Source organism: Notechis scutatus, chromosome 4 (genome assembly GCF_049901735.1).
Source record: "Notechis scutatus isolate UNSWTSFEM ecotype Mainland chromosome 4, rNotScu1.2, whole genome shotgun sequence".
Classification (NCBI taxonomy): Eukaryota; Metazoa; Chordata; class Lepidosauria; order Squamata; family Elapidae; genus Notechis; species Notechis scutatus.
This window is the reverse complement of record NC_142012.1, coordinates 83,894,475-83,908,688: the sequence shown is the minus strand read 5'-3', so window position 1 is coordinate 83,908,688 and position 14,214 is coordinate 83,894,475. Positions and strand designations below refer to the sequence as shown.

Sequence of the window (14,214 nt, the reverse complement as noted above, 5' to 3'; positions counted from 1 at the left end):
AAGGCCTGAGACGAACCCCAAAGAGAGGCCCGCGGTCGCGCAATTGGTGAACGGCGCCGGCTGTGCTGTGTTTCAGGGAAAGATGGAAATTGAGCAAGGAACTCTGCACGGGTTCCTCCGTGCTCTTTTGAAAAGCAGCAAAACCTTCCCTTTCACGCCACGTAAGAAAGAGAGGAACTTGGTATTGCTCGGTCTCTGTTTCAAACGATGGAAGGCATTAAAAGGCGGCCTCACACGTCAAGCGCGATGCACCTGAGAGATCGTTGTCATGCTGGATTGGCAGGAGAAATATTTTACCTTCTGGAAAGAGAAATTGGAGAGAGCCAAATTAATTTACTCACATCTAAGCTGTCCTTTTCTTTTCTTTCCTTTTCTTTTCCGAGTGTCAGGTTACGAGTCTGATAAATGTCAAATGTTCCCTTTCGCTGCTTTCTAATGAGGCTCTTCTCTGTATTCTCCAGTATAATAACTCTTTCGGTGCTTCACTCGGAGACAACTTCATACACTCGGTTTGCGTTTTTCTAATCAAAATTTATTTTAAGATAGGGAAGGTCTTTCGGCATTTCTTTTCCTAGTGGATTCATTTTATGTCGTAGCTCAAAAAAAAAAAAAAAAGAGAGTGTGGAAAGAGCTTATGGCTAGTCCTCGCTTAACGAACACTTATTCAGTCCCCACTTAATAAGCCGCTAATTGATCCGCATGACGGGAGCAGACAAGGCAGGCGCCCAGGCCTATGACATCACGTGTTAGGACCATGTTGCTTAGCCCCAGGTTTTGCGGTCCCGTTGACTGCCGTGGAGTGAGGAGGAGCTGAACTGTGCTGAAAGGAATGGGTCTCAGATTCTCCCCCCCCCCCAGATTGAAAGATTGAAAGACTGTCCAGCCTTACCTTACCATTCGCTGGTTTTGCTTCACCTTCGATTTTCAAGGATGAATGTGTAACACCACGCAGCCATTTTGGCGTGAATATTCATCCCGCAAAACTGGTAATACATACAGGCAACCTTTCTCTTGCCCCCAACCTCCCCCGCATGCCATGTGCCCCTCGAGTCTTCCTCTAAATCTCCGCTGGGGGGTAGCGGGGACCCCCCCCAAAAGTCCCCTTCCCTTTGCCCTTGGGTTCTAACTCTCAGCCCAGCCGAAGGAAGGAAAGGGCTGCTAAGGGGTTGAATTGTTCATCCTCATTAAAGTAAAGGTGGGCCTCTCCTAGCCCCGCCCACTTAGGTTTTTGAGCCGAGGGGTCAGTTGGGGGCGGATGCTTGGGAAGGCCAGGGCTGCTTCTCCATCCTGTCGTTTCCCCCCGCTCTCCCCCATGGCTTTAGCCTCACGAGTGACTTCAGTTTTGTTCGGTTAAGCTTGATAAAAATCCACCCAAATTGTGGGAGGCAAACAAACAACGTTGTGTAAACAAGGTACCTTTCCCGAGACATATAACATTTGTTTTAAAAATGAGAGTTTCAAAAAAAAAAATGGGCTTGTCAGTTTTCTGTCATCTTTTAAGAAAGGAAGATAGATGCGCGCCTGCAATTTGCTTTGTGTCAAGTCAGTGGCTCAAAAGTTGCATTATGACACAGCGAGGCTTTTGTGGGGACAACAGCACTCCCTAACCTTTTTATTGCCAAACAACTTGTTCAGATCACAAGAAATAATAATAGGCATGCCTAATTTGCTACATTTTCTTCACACCCGTTGCCAACATTGTATTTTTTGCTGCTTTAATTACACGCCTCTTAGCCTTCAGAGTGCCTGAGGGAGCGGGTGGCGTAAAAATATCACGAAACAAATCTACCTAAAGAAATGGGCTACAGTACACAAAATATTTACTTGTTTCTTCTATTAAATTCTCCTGTTGCCTGATTCCCGTTGATGAGTCTAGCCAGGGACAGGTGCGCTGGGGGCTCATCCTGTTAATGGTTAGCCAGTTCTCTTCCCCGTGGCTCTTTGACAGGCCTGGCCAGGTCGGTTTGTTCATCAAAAGGAATTAAGAGGTGCACAGCAACTGAAACCATCTGCGTAAAGATGGTTCGAGGTCATTGGATTAAAGCGGTAGGAAGTATTTTTGGATTCTTAAAAGAATATCATCATGGCAGGTCCATTTTCTAAAATGCCCCTGAGAAGATCTCGGTTTGTTAGATAAGTTCAAGCACGATTGAGAATGAGAGCTGAATCTCTTACCTGCAGACTCTTGCCAAGAAGGCCTCTTGGTGGTTGTGATGGATTTGGCCAAGGCAGAAGACTTCACTGGTTTCCAGAAATGCAACCCAAAATAGATAAGCATAGCATTAGGCTAGCAATGGAGGCACCCCTCACAGCCACAGGAAGTGGCTAAGTGTCTTTGGAAGAATCCACTAAGAAGATGGCATCCAGTTTGGGTCGCCATACTATAGAAAAGATGTTGAGACTCTGGGCAGAGAGCAGAGAAGAGCAACAAGAATGATGAAGGGACTGGAGGCGAAAACATACAAAGAAGAACGGTTGCCTCTGTAGGATTTGGGTTTGGCTAGTCTAGAGAAAAGAAGGACCAGGGATGACATGAGAGCAGGGGTCCAATATTTAAGGGGCTGCCCCAAAAAGAGGAAGGGTCCACCTATTCTTCAAAGCCCCTGAAGGCAGGAGAAGAAGCAATGGATGGAAACTCATCAAGGACAGAAGCAACCTGGAACTAAGGAGAACTTGCTGACAGTGAGGACAGTTAATCAGAGGAACAGAAGTTGCCTCCAGAAGTTGTGGCTGTTCCAACACTTTTTAAGAAGAGGCTGGACAGCCGTTTGTCTGGAATGGTCTTCTGCTTAAGTGGGGGAAGACCTCCAAGGGCCCTTCCGCTCTGTTGTTCCATTCTGTTCTGAATCCAGATTTCTGGAAAAATTGGAAGAAGGAATGTTACACTTATAATCTTTTGCTTGAAACAAAGGCCAGAGGAAAAAGGAAGGCAGGAATAAATTAAACATAATCATATCCTAGTTCAGAGAAGTGATGTCTGGACATTCCCAGACATTCAGGTGTTCTGAGCACTTCAGGATCTTACCAACAAAAATGCATTTATTTCTGGGCTAATAAAGAGATTGCCAGTTTGTGCCGTTGTTTACTGCTAATAAATGGACGAAACCCCAACTTTTTTTTAAAGAAAGGAAAAATTGCTTGAAAAGGAACCGGGCGGAGGCGGTACGGTTCAAGTCTTTGCTGCTTTGGGTCTATTTATTCTCCGCCTCAGGAAAAGAGAAGAGCTGACAGACGTAACAAGGCCCAGTGCCATAATCTGTCATCGGTGAGGGAGGTTATGGGAGACGTGGCTGTTGGAAAAGGCCTCACCTGTCAGTTTTAGAAGAGCCAGGCTGAGAGTAACCATCAGGATCTGCCACTCTCCTGGATGCTTAAGGTCAAAGGTCGCCTTTTGAATTAATTTTACATGCGCTGGTTTGATGTCACTTCCCAAAACCAAGGTTCAGCCTGTGATACTTGACACGCATCGCAATTTGGAAAGGCAGAGCAATGTGGGAGGAAAGAGGGCAGGCAGGTGAGAAGAACCCTCAGCAGCCCTCCATGCATGCAACGGAGAAAAGTGGGGGAGCCTCTTTCCAGGACGCCCTGGAGGGCCTTTCTTTCTAAATGTGGCCCACCGGTTCCCGTTGGGGCTTCATAGCTCAGGGAAGCCCCTTGTGGGAACTTAAGGGACTTGGATTTGATGACGAGCGAATTTCTGAGCCCAGAATTTCTGAGCCTCTCTCAGTGAGGCAGCCGTCCAGCGGTGAGCTTTGCCCCATTCCTCCCCACTGACTCCTTCCGGGGTCCCCTGCCCTCCTTAAGCCAGGGACGGGGCCTGTGAAGGGAACCCGGCTCCCCCACGGACCTTCCCCGGCCAAGAGACTGTAAAAGGGGCAGCCCCTCAGCCCCCCAGGACACGGCGGCCATCATAAGCACAAGTCAGTTGCCGAGCGAGCGCCTGAGTTTGGATCCTGCCCCTGGTGGGGGGGGGGCAGGGGGGATGCTGCAACAGCCGCAATTGTGAAGGAGAGTCCTAAGTCATTTCCCCCTCCCCTCCCCCTGTGACATTGCAACTTCTAACGTATCCAAGGGAACGGTTGTAAGTTGAGGGCTAAGACTGCACCCCATTCAGCCTGCGCTTGAGGTGCAGCCATAAAAGTCCCTTTGGCGGGGGAGGGAGGGAGGGACCCTTTGGAAAACACCAATGGCACTCTCCCCATTGTGTGTGGGCGCGTCCGGACCTCCAGGGAGGGGGGCCTCCTAGATCCCCTCCAAGAGGCTAAGCAGGGATCCTGATCTGACCCTGGCGCCAGAATCCCTCCTCCTGTGTTTCCCTCCAGGTGCTGGAAGACGCGGAGGCCCAGCATCTTTTCCAGTCCATTCTGCCCGACATGGTGAAGCTGGCGCTCTCCCTGCCCACCCTCTGCACCCAGGTGAGTCTGCAGGGCCTTCTCTCTGGAGCTGGGAGGGGGGCAGGGCGGGGCAGAAGGCAGAACAGGACGATCGAGTCGGAAGGGACCCTGGATCTCTTCTAGCCCACCCCCTGCTCAGGCAGGAGGCCCAGGGTGCCATTTCAGACAGGTGGACGTCCAGTTCCTTCTTAAAGTCCTCCCGTGTTGGAGTCCCCACTACCTCTGGAGGGAAGCCGTTCCGTGGACTTCATTGTCCTCCCTGTCAGCAAGTTTCTCCTCAGGTCCAGGTTGTGTCTCTCCTGGATGAGGCCGATTCCCCCCCCCCTCCCCCGGCCCTTCTTTCCCCTGGAATTGGGACGTTCCCAGTTCCAGCAACCGTTCTTCGTCTCTTTTGGCCACCAGTCCCCTCATCACCTGACCACTGATTTGCTGCACAGGCAGTCCTCGACTTACGACTACAACGGAGCCCCCAAATTTCTGTGGTCAAGTGAGTTTTGCCCCATTTTACGACCTGACTTGCCACAGTTGCCAAGTGAATCACTGCCGTTGTAAAAGTTAGTAGCCCAGTTGTGAAGTCCCCGGTGACTTTGCTTATCAGGAGGTCCCAGGACCCTGCGACCGTCCTAAGTACAAGTCAGTTCCCGAGCCTCTGAATTGGGATCACGCGCTGAGGGTGCCGCAATGGCCCCAAGTGAAAACAACAGTCGTGTTTCAGTGCCGTTGCCACTTGGAACGGTCGCTGAATGAAACATTGTAAGTCGAGGACTACCCGGGCTGTATGTTGCAGAGGTTGTAAAACAGGCCGATCGCGTGGACCACCAGCCCCCCCCCACATCCTGCAGCCTCTTTTGCAGCGGTCATTAACTGAAGCCTTGCTCACCTGTCAGCATCCTCCAGAACTCCCCCCTTTCAGCAGAGCTTAGGAGACCCAGCAGGAGCCCAGAAGGAGGAGTTTTAACCAGGCACGGCTGGAGTCAGGAGTGGCCAGAGGCCCCGCAGGCCCCGCAGCCCTTCCTCCTGGGTTCAGAGGTGAGGGCTTCCCACTAAGGAGGCCCCCCCTCTCCTTTCTGTGGAGAGAGTCTCGCAGGGCCTCCAGGATTCAGCTTTTGGCCCGCTTCTGCTTCTTAACTGCTCCGCCTGCCTGCAAGTTCTGCACGGTTCCTTCTGGAGGAGCTGCACAAAGAGCCCAGCCTCAGGGGACAGCCGCCCTGTTTGGGGGCTGCTGGCTGTGTCCTTCCTTCCTTCCTTCCTTTCCGTGGAGCGAATTGCAAAATGAGGAACGCTCATTTGTGAAGCAACCAGGCGGGAGCGACGATGCGTCGGTGGAAGCTCCTCGCTTTGCCACTTATTGTCCCCTTCCCCATCGTCCAAAGTAAGGTTGCCGGCCCTGCTGAGGTGGTTGGGTTGCTTGGAGTCTCATCCTGGTGGCCCCTTGCCGCCTCCTCCTCCTCCTCCTCCTGACAGCTGTTGCGCTGTGATTGTCCTTGATTGCCCTCGGCTGAGCGGCAGGAGGCTCGGCCTGCTGAGCGCAATTCCACCCAATTGCCACCCCTCCCGGCTCCCCCCAGCCTGGCTTCTACCCCCTCCCCCTTTCCTTGGCTTCCAAGCCCCCCGTGCTTTGTTTGTCCTCTTGCTGTTATTGATTGGGGCCTGCAGTTTGTCAGCCGAGGCCCTTGTCCCAATCAGCCGGGATAAACGGCTCTCCACTCTGGGCCTGATGCTGATTGAAGGAGCTGCCAGCGCCTCCGAATTAGCCAGCGCAATTTTCTTCTGCCAGCGGCTTCCGGTGGCTCCCCCAAGGACGATGGCACTGGGTCTCCTTTTTTTCCCCCAAAGGTGACTGGATTTCTTTGGGTTTTGCTTTGTTTTTTTTCCCCCCCCTTGCAAATGTTTTGCCTCTCACCCGAGAAGAACCGAGGAAGCTTCTTGGCTGAGAAGTGAAACGTTTTCAAGAGGAGAAAGAACACCCCCGCCCCCCCCAACCAGCATCCCAGTTGCCCTCTGGAGAAGTGACTTTGGGGCAGCCAAGGCCGGGGGGGGGGGAGTGGATGGAGAGCCTCTGCCCCTGGAGGACTTGCCTCGTCTCCTTTCCCTTCCAGCCACTCCCTCTTCTGAAGCAGAAGGCCAGCCACTCGGTCACCCTGTCCCAGGAGCAGGTGGCCAGCCTGCTAGCCAACGCCTTCTTCTGCACCTTCCCTCGGCGCAACGCCCGGGTGAAGTCGGAGTACTCCAGCTACCCGGACATCAACTTCAACAGGTAGAGCCCGGCTCCCCTCGGGAAACGCCCCTCCGGGACCCTCCGCCTCAAGCGGCTTCCCCGCTTGCTCACGGGGGGAGGGGGGCTGGACTTCACCAGAGCGCCCGTTCAGCGGCTCTGCAGAGTTACAACGGGAGGGGGTTGGGGGTTGGGGTGAGGAGAGAGCGAGGCCTAAGGGTGCTTCTCGCCCTGGGCGCCGTTGCATCAACCCCCAGGGCCAGGCGATCAGAATCCCCCGGCTTGGCAACTGGCACGGACTTACGACGGTTGCGGCCTTCTGGGCCTACACCATCATCCCCTTTGGTGACCTTCTGACAATGGAAAAGCTGGATTCACTTTAACAGCCGTGTTACTGACATAACAATGATGGCAGGGAAGGGGGCCAAACCTGACTTAACCACTATCTTGCTTAGCAACGGAAATGGTGGGTTCCCTTGTGGTCGTAAGTCGAGGACCGCCTGTGCTGGGGCTGAAGTTCAGGACGCAGCAGGAGTTCCATTCGTACCTGAGTGGCCTTTTCCCATGAGGCCCTTTCTCTGTGTGGCCCTGGTGCTGCCCGTCCCCAGGAGGCCAACGGGAGCCCCCGGGGCATTTCTGAAGGGGTGGGAATACCCTGGATCCAGAGGGCCCCTTGTGCGGATTGCCTAGCTTGCTGCAACCCAGTTACTCGCTTTTCTTTTTTTAACATCTGTATTCTTGGTTGAAATTATATTCTGCCTCAGGAATAGTTGAACTTGTCTTGAGAATACGGCCTTCTAAATCAATTCATTTACCTGAGCCAGCCATTGAATTGCTAATCTTATTCCAAACAAACAAACCAAAAAGAACAAATTTAATGTACGCTTGTCCCAAAGGGGCTTGTTTTCAAGAGGCAACTGGACTTTCTTTCTTTTGCTTTGAAGGCATTTCGCTTCTCCTCCAAGAAGCTCCTTTGGTTCTGAGTGGATGGTGGGGAACTGAAGAAGCTTTTTGGAGAAGCGAAACGCCTTCAAAGAAAAAACAACGAAAGAAAGTCTAGTTGGCACTGGAAAAGGGAAAACCACGACCCTCTTGGGTGACTTGAGAGTCTCCATAGGCATTTAATGTCCGCTCTGCTTGGGAAGCTTAAACCTTTCACATTTGTTTGTTTTTTACTTTGAGGCCCAGTTGTTTTTAAAAATAACCTTTTAAATCGATGGTATAAGAGTCATTTTAGGCAATAAAATGGCAACTTCGAATGGCGTAAAGAGCGATCGCTCTGATGATCAGGGCTGCCCCTCCGTCTGATCCAAAGGAGAGACCTGGCCAAGAAAGGGTCCCGAGGATGACCTGTTTTGTTTGCCTAAGGCGCCCGGCTTCTGCCCTCCTTGTTACGGACTCTTGACACCAACTGATCAGAAGGGGTTTTTTGGGGGGTGGTGGGTGTTTGCTGTTTTTGTTTTAAATGTACGTTCTTAGTCCTGAATTTTACATAGCAGAGCTTGGATTACTTTGACTTCCTCTCCTCTATAGCTCCTAGATAGCCAGGCAGGGGTTTGGGGATATTTAGTGGGTTTGTGGTTCTCCGAAATTTCTCTTGGATCGAGAATCCCGCAGCATTTTAAAGTAAAGGGCAACGTTTGGGGGGTTTTGAGAGGGTGCTAAAGCAGCCGCCCTCTGTGAGTCTTGGGCATTCGCAAAGCAACAATTGCGAAACATGCCAAAAACACAAATCGGGGGGCCCCTTGATGAACAGGTGACATTAGCCCCCTGGGATGCATAACGAATAGTTCTGCGAAGCTAAGATTGTGGACACTCGGAAGAAAGACCTTACAAGGCAGACCAAAAACACACAACGCAGACTGGGTGCAGCCTTAGGCAACACACAAGGCGAATCCAAGAGATGTCCCCTATCCTCCCTCCCTCTCACTCATTGCTTATAAAAATGAAATCCTCTTTTGAAGAAGAATCTTGGCTCAGCGTAGTCCCAGAGCCCCTGGCTTCTCAGTTCCATAAAGAACACGGTGTTCGTATTTGAGAAACGAGGGACAGCTCTAAATAAAAAAATATTATGCAGGGAGGAATCTTAGTTTGTAGCGTGATTAAAGCTAGAAGCCGAAGCTGTGGTGAGCCCTGTCCTCTCCTGAATGCCAGCAAAGAAAACTTGTGAACTTTAAAAACAAAAAAAAATCAAGGCAAGGATAAAGTATGCTAGTTAAGGTACATGTAACTGCGTGAAATAGTCTTAAGCAAGGAAATGATTCTGCTGCATGTTATCTTTATCCAGGGGAGTGGAAATCTGATTTTGCAGTAATGCAATTGTCTTTTACCATAAGCATCAATTGGATAATTTTAATGACCATCCATTTTTTCCTCTATTTGAGCTAACCCACTTAGGGAAGAGAGCCATATCATATGTATGAAAACTACCTCTGGTCACCTCCTGCACATGAATTCGTTTCCAACACCTGAATATTTTCTGGAAGCAGAAGGAAGTTGATTTTAAAAAAAAAACTAGCTTGTTTATGAATTCTATATATTATTTCCCCCATGGAAAATTTAAAAACACAACAACATTTCTTTGTTGAGCAGTTCAGAGATCAACAATACTTTGGGGTACGTTTGGGACTGAGAAAGTGTCAGCCCCCTCCTTCAGATTGTGTCCATAAGGCGTTTTACACAGCTGCCATAACCACCCATCCATCCTTTTTTAAAACACTGTAAAAATATCGATTCTCGCCACCTTTATAGAGATGGAAAATCTTCATAAATATTCAAGCCACAAAACTAAATTGGCTTTTTGAGGGATGGTGGAAGGCAAGTAGTTTTAGGGGAAATTGAAATATATCCAGTATTCATTTTTGGACCAAACATTGCTAATATAAGATGGTACAACGTAGACTTTGTTTGACTTGCACCTTAATTGCCTTTGATGCATTTAAGTAGGATTTAGTCAGAGACTCCATTTGATCATTCAACTGGTATAAATATGGCTTTAAAAGTTTTAATTTCACCTTCTTTTGTGCTTCGTCAGCCAAGGGAGGTCTTGCCCAGCAGGTCCACTGACCTCTCAATAGACACTCAACGACACACAGGCCTATAAACAAATGCCGCACTGATTCACGGGGAGAAAAGATTGAGGCCCATCCCAAGAAGCTTCGGGCAATCTCGAAATGTTGGCTAAAAGCCTTCCTGCTAGAAATGAATAAAACATATGGGGGTTAAATATAGCAATGTATGTAAGACCTTGACTAAACTATATTTATTTTCAAATTGAAAATCCTTCCTTCCTTCCCATCCTCCTTTTCTTTTTTCTTCTATTTACAAAAGTTTTTAATGTTTCCACTTTCTATAGGGGGGAAAAAAGAGCCAGGAAAAATAATATATGTTGGATAGATACCATAGAGGATAGGAACGTGTGATTTTGTCACAAGTGCACAAAAGAATTCACCTTGAGATCAAGTAGTTGATTTTTTTTTTTGGGGGGTAGAGTTGATGTTACACTTGATATTTGGTTGACTGCAATAAATATGGAAAGATATTGCCTGTGAGGTGAAATGGTTGAAATGTGTTCTTTTACTCATAAGCCAGGGGAATCCAAACCTCCAAGCTATTTTCTATGTAAATAAAGAAAATGAAACTCATCCGCTTAATTAAAAGACTCACAGCCGCAACCCAGAATTTGTTTTCCACGGTGCTTTCTGTTTGACATGGTGTGAAGGTGCTTGGAGACTTTCTCGTCAGTAAACTTAAATCTCACTTGAGGAAAATTCTCTTTTCCTAGAACTTTTGAGGGAAAAAAGTAAAATACAAACATTCCTTATATGCTCAGCTGACTAAGTAAAGTATCCAATTCTCTATGGAAGATGCTAAAGATTTTGAGAAAATGAAAAAGTAGTACAACTGTGTAATGGCAAGGCAAAATAGATTTTGTAGGACTGATATGGGCACCTTTTAAATACATTTAATAGATGAAAAAAGGCAAATTGGAAAATAAGCTTTAATTTAATATGAGATTTTTAATCCCCTTCTTTTTCAAGGGAAGGGCTCTGTTTTCCTTAAATACTACTATGCAGACTTTTTTTTTCTATAAAGGGGTCTGAAAAATCTTAAAACTATTTCAATTATTAAAATTGCTACAAATAAAAGTATATGACACGGCACAACCTGCGGCAACCGGAATGAAGTGAAAAAAGAAAAAGACCTTTAAAAAAAAAATTATTGAAGGAAAGTATTAAAATTTAAAGATGCCCAAAGTCGCCACTTTCCTTCATGAGCAGCCATTTTGCACATCCAACCTGTCATCAGATGCTTATATCAAGACTTCTAAAAAAGTGGATCGGAATATAATCCTGCTCTCAGAATGAATCTCTCCAGGTTTGCTAGGAAACCAAAAATGACGGTCATGGTAAGAACCCTTGCAGCATTGCCCTGTGAGGAGCAGAAAGACCCCACACCCACCCACACACACCCCGATAATGCTCAAATTACATTATTGGTCGAATCTCAGACGCTGAATAACAGAAGCCAACACTACGATAAGCTTTGCCTTTTACTTATATTGCTTTATAATTAGGTCAACGTCTGCAAAATTCCTGCCAGAATGTTCCATTAGCAAATGGATTATCTTGAAGTCTGATCAACAAAGTGCTTTTGAGTCCTTCCTGCAAATCTTGAGCCGAGTTAAATAAAAACGTGAAGAGCAAGATGAAGTGCCACCAAAGACCGAAGTCTTGCGGCATCAGGAATTCTCTCACAGTTCCACTGTCCGCAACATCTGGGTGCTACAGAAAACATCTGGGACATTTAAGCCTAAAGAACAATCTCCAGAAACCTGTGAGATGCACCACTGTGACTTCACTGCTGCTTTTCTTCTTAGTTGGTACCATGCCTGTTGCTGCTCCAGCCAGAATCAACATAGCAGGCATCATTAGGAGCAGTAGCATCCACTGTTTTGCTGAGGTGGCCAATTTTGCTGCTAAGGCCTGGTTCTTCATAACCTGAGAAGTTGAAGATCTTTTTCATAGGATTGACCTTTTTTCACATGGGACTTTTCAGGTCTTCCAGGTTATAAGTACTGCTACTTCATTCATCGCAGTCTGATAGGACAGCCATGTTAACAGGTACAGCGGTAGCAAACTCATTCTTCCCTACTTCACAGGCACTTACCTGTATCTGTAAGCCACATACACTGTAAGCCACCACAGCATCTCCAGCGAATCTCCAGGTTGACTCTAGATCTTCCGCCATCTTAGGAATTTCCAGACTTAGCGTGGGTGTGTTCTTCACCGTTACAACGGAAGTTAATGACAAGTGAGAAAGTGTCTCTCTCTCTTCGCCCTGGTATTGGACTGCGCCTGGAAAACTCTGCCTGGTTCTGGTCACCGCAGTACAAAGTAAGGGTGCTGAGGAGAACATCAGAGGAGTAAGGAACTCAGAAGCTAAATCCTATGAAGAGCAATTACAGGAAGCTGGCATGTCTAGTTTGAAGAAGAGAAGGACGGAGAGAGGCACGATAGCAGCTTCCCAATACCTGAAGGGCTCTCACAGGGGAGAGAGAGAGCAGAGGCCTCCCCAGCATCTGAGCACAAGGCAAGAAGCAATAGGTGGAAGCTTCACAGTGAACGATCCAAAATTTAAACTTGGGAGGAATTTCCTGGCTTTCAGAGCTATTAATCAATGGAACTAGCCCCCCTCCCTGCCACCTAAAGCTGCAGGGTTGGGGGCTCCATCTCTGGAGGTTTTCAAGAAAAGCCTGGACAGCCATTGGTCCAGGGTGGCTTGTGGATTCCTGCCCTGGATGTGGGTTGGATTAGGAAACCTCCAAAGTCCCATCTGTGAAAGCATTATTTCAACCACTTTTCTCTCTTTTTTTTTTTGCATGCCTATTTTGAAAGCTCGAAATTTGATCCAAAGGTGTTTTTCTCCTGTTCAAGAGGCAAGTGGACTTTGTTTTTCCTTGGAGACAATTTCACTTCTTATCCAAGAAGTGTCTCCAGTTCTCAAGAAGCTTCTCCTCCTCCTCACCGAAGACGCTTCTTGGGTGAAACAAAGGACATTGTCCAGTTGCCTCTTGAAACAATAAAGCACCTTTGGGGCAGCCCCGACTTGGATGATGGAGAATCTCCACAGACCTGTCGAAATCTGACTTTGTTTTTTCCTTAAAATCTAGTGTTCTTTTCTACCCAACAGAATTAGGGAGATGCTACCCTTTAGAGTGCCACTATCCCTTCCTACTCCACATTTCAAGAGTGGGTTTGAGAAGTGAGAGTGGGCGCCCCAATCTCTTTTGCTACCTCTGGCCTCTATTAGCGAAGAGTCTCTTAAGAGGCATCCTTCTTCCGCTTCTCAAGCCATCACCGTTTCTCCTTCCAGGCAAATTGCATTTATACGTCGGCCATTGCAATGCATTTCGTTTTGTGCGAAATCAAATCAAGTCACGTTAAGTTCAGATGGCTGGAAGGCAGTTTAAAACATGCTGGATATAAAAGCATGTGCTGTCTTAATGGCTAAAAATAGTTATGTTTACAGGTGTTCTAGAATTTTATGAGGGTATTTCTTTTCCTCTAAGCTTTGAAATGCAACAAGGAAACGTGTTTTCTTGCACAGTGAAATGGCTGAAGAACAAAATCTCTTTTCTTTTCTTAATCAGAAAAAAAAAATCATTGAAGGAACCTAGCTTAGTATCGATATATTCAAGGGGGAGATTTTGAAATGCTTATTGCCAAAATCAATATAATTTAATGTAATTTATATTATAATATTATTATATTATAATTATATTATTATATTATATTATATTAATATTATATTATATAATCATGGCCAAGAAAACAAATGCAGAAAGGGAGGTCCAAGTGGTGGCAGACTTACTTTTGTCTTATTTTCGCCTGTAAAATATAGAAACCGCCTCCTTCCCTTGCAAGGTGTTACATAGCAAAAAGCTCAAAAAAATAAATAAAAAGAATGCAAAAGCACCCCTTGCACCACATGGAAAAATAGATAGTAAAGTAATAAAGCATTAAAAAAATTCAAAGTTTGTACTTACTACTTAAAACGGAACAAGAAAGGAACCCCTGTGACTCAATTCCACAGTCGAATAAGAAGGGCCCCTAATGAAGAGCCCCTCTGCAGTGTGTTCCAACAATCTCTTTAGAGGAGCGGGATATCACCTGGAGTCCCGGCAGGGGCCCTGAGATGTGTTAGGCAGAACCAATTGGATACAGGTAATCTGGGCAAAGTACATTTGGGGCACAGACAAAACACCCACCATGTAGCATTCTGGTGTGGACTTGGACCTCTCCTTAAACTAACATTCACGACTTGGCTCCCTGCAAATGTTCTCTGGGTCAAAAGCCCTGTGAGTCTTCCAGGGATTTGGGGTTCAAAAGGCTTGGACGGCAGGTGCAGCAAGTGTTAAGGGGGCGTTGATCAGATCAACTCTTAAGAGCCGTGGACTTCAGTTCTCAGGATTCCTGGCTGGCCCCTGGGGAAGACGGACGGACGGACGGGGATTGGAAGCCCTCAAGCCATGAGCCAAGTCCAGCCTCTGCAGGGCCTTGGCCTGTACCAGGAGGCTGGCGGGAGGGCAGAGCCTGGGGAAGT

General features: G+C 47.5%; 2 protein-coding genes across 2 annotated transcripts in view; both read left to right on the top strand.

Moving 5' to 3' along the window:
• Positions 1 to 14,214, top strand: part of NCOA4 (nuclear receptor coactivator 4) — an 88,315-nt gene that overhangs the window by 53,456 nt on the left and 20,645 nt on the right. The gene's annotated exons all lie outside the window — the stretch shown is intronic.
• Positions 1 to 14,214, top strand: part of PARG (poly(ADP-ribose) glycohydrolase) — a 50,506-nt gene that overhangs the window by 20,604 nt on the left and 15,688 nt on the right. The window contains exons 9-10 of the mRNA XM_087963977.1: positions 4,323 to 4,415; positions 6,494 to 6,651. Coding sequence (XP_087820103.1) covers positions 4,323 to 4,415; positions 6,494 to 6,651 — 251 coding nt within the window. The remainder of the gene's footprint in view (positions 1 to 4,322; positions 4,416 to 6,493; positions 6,652 to 14,214) is intronic.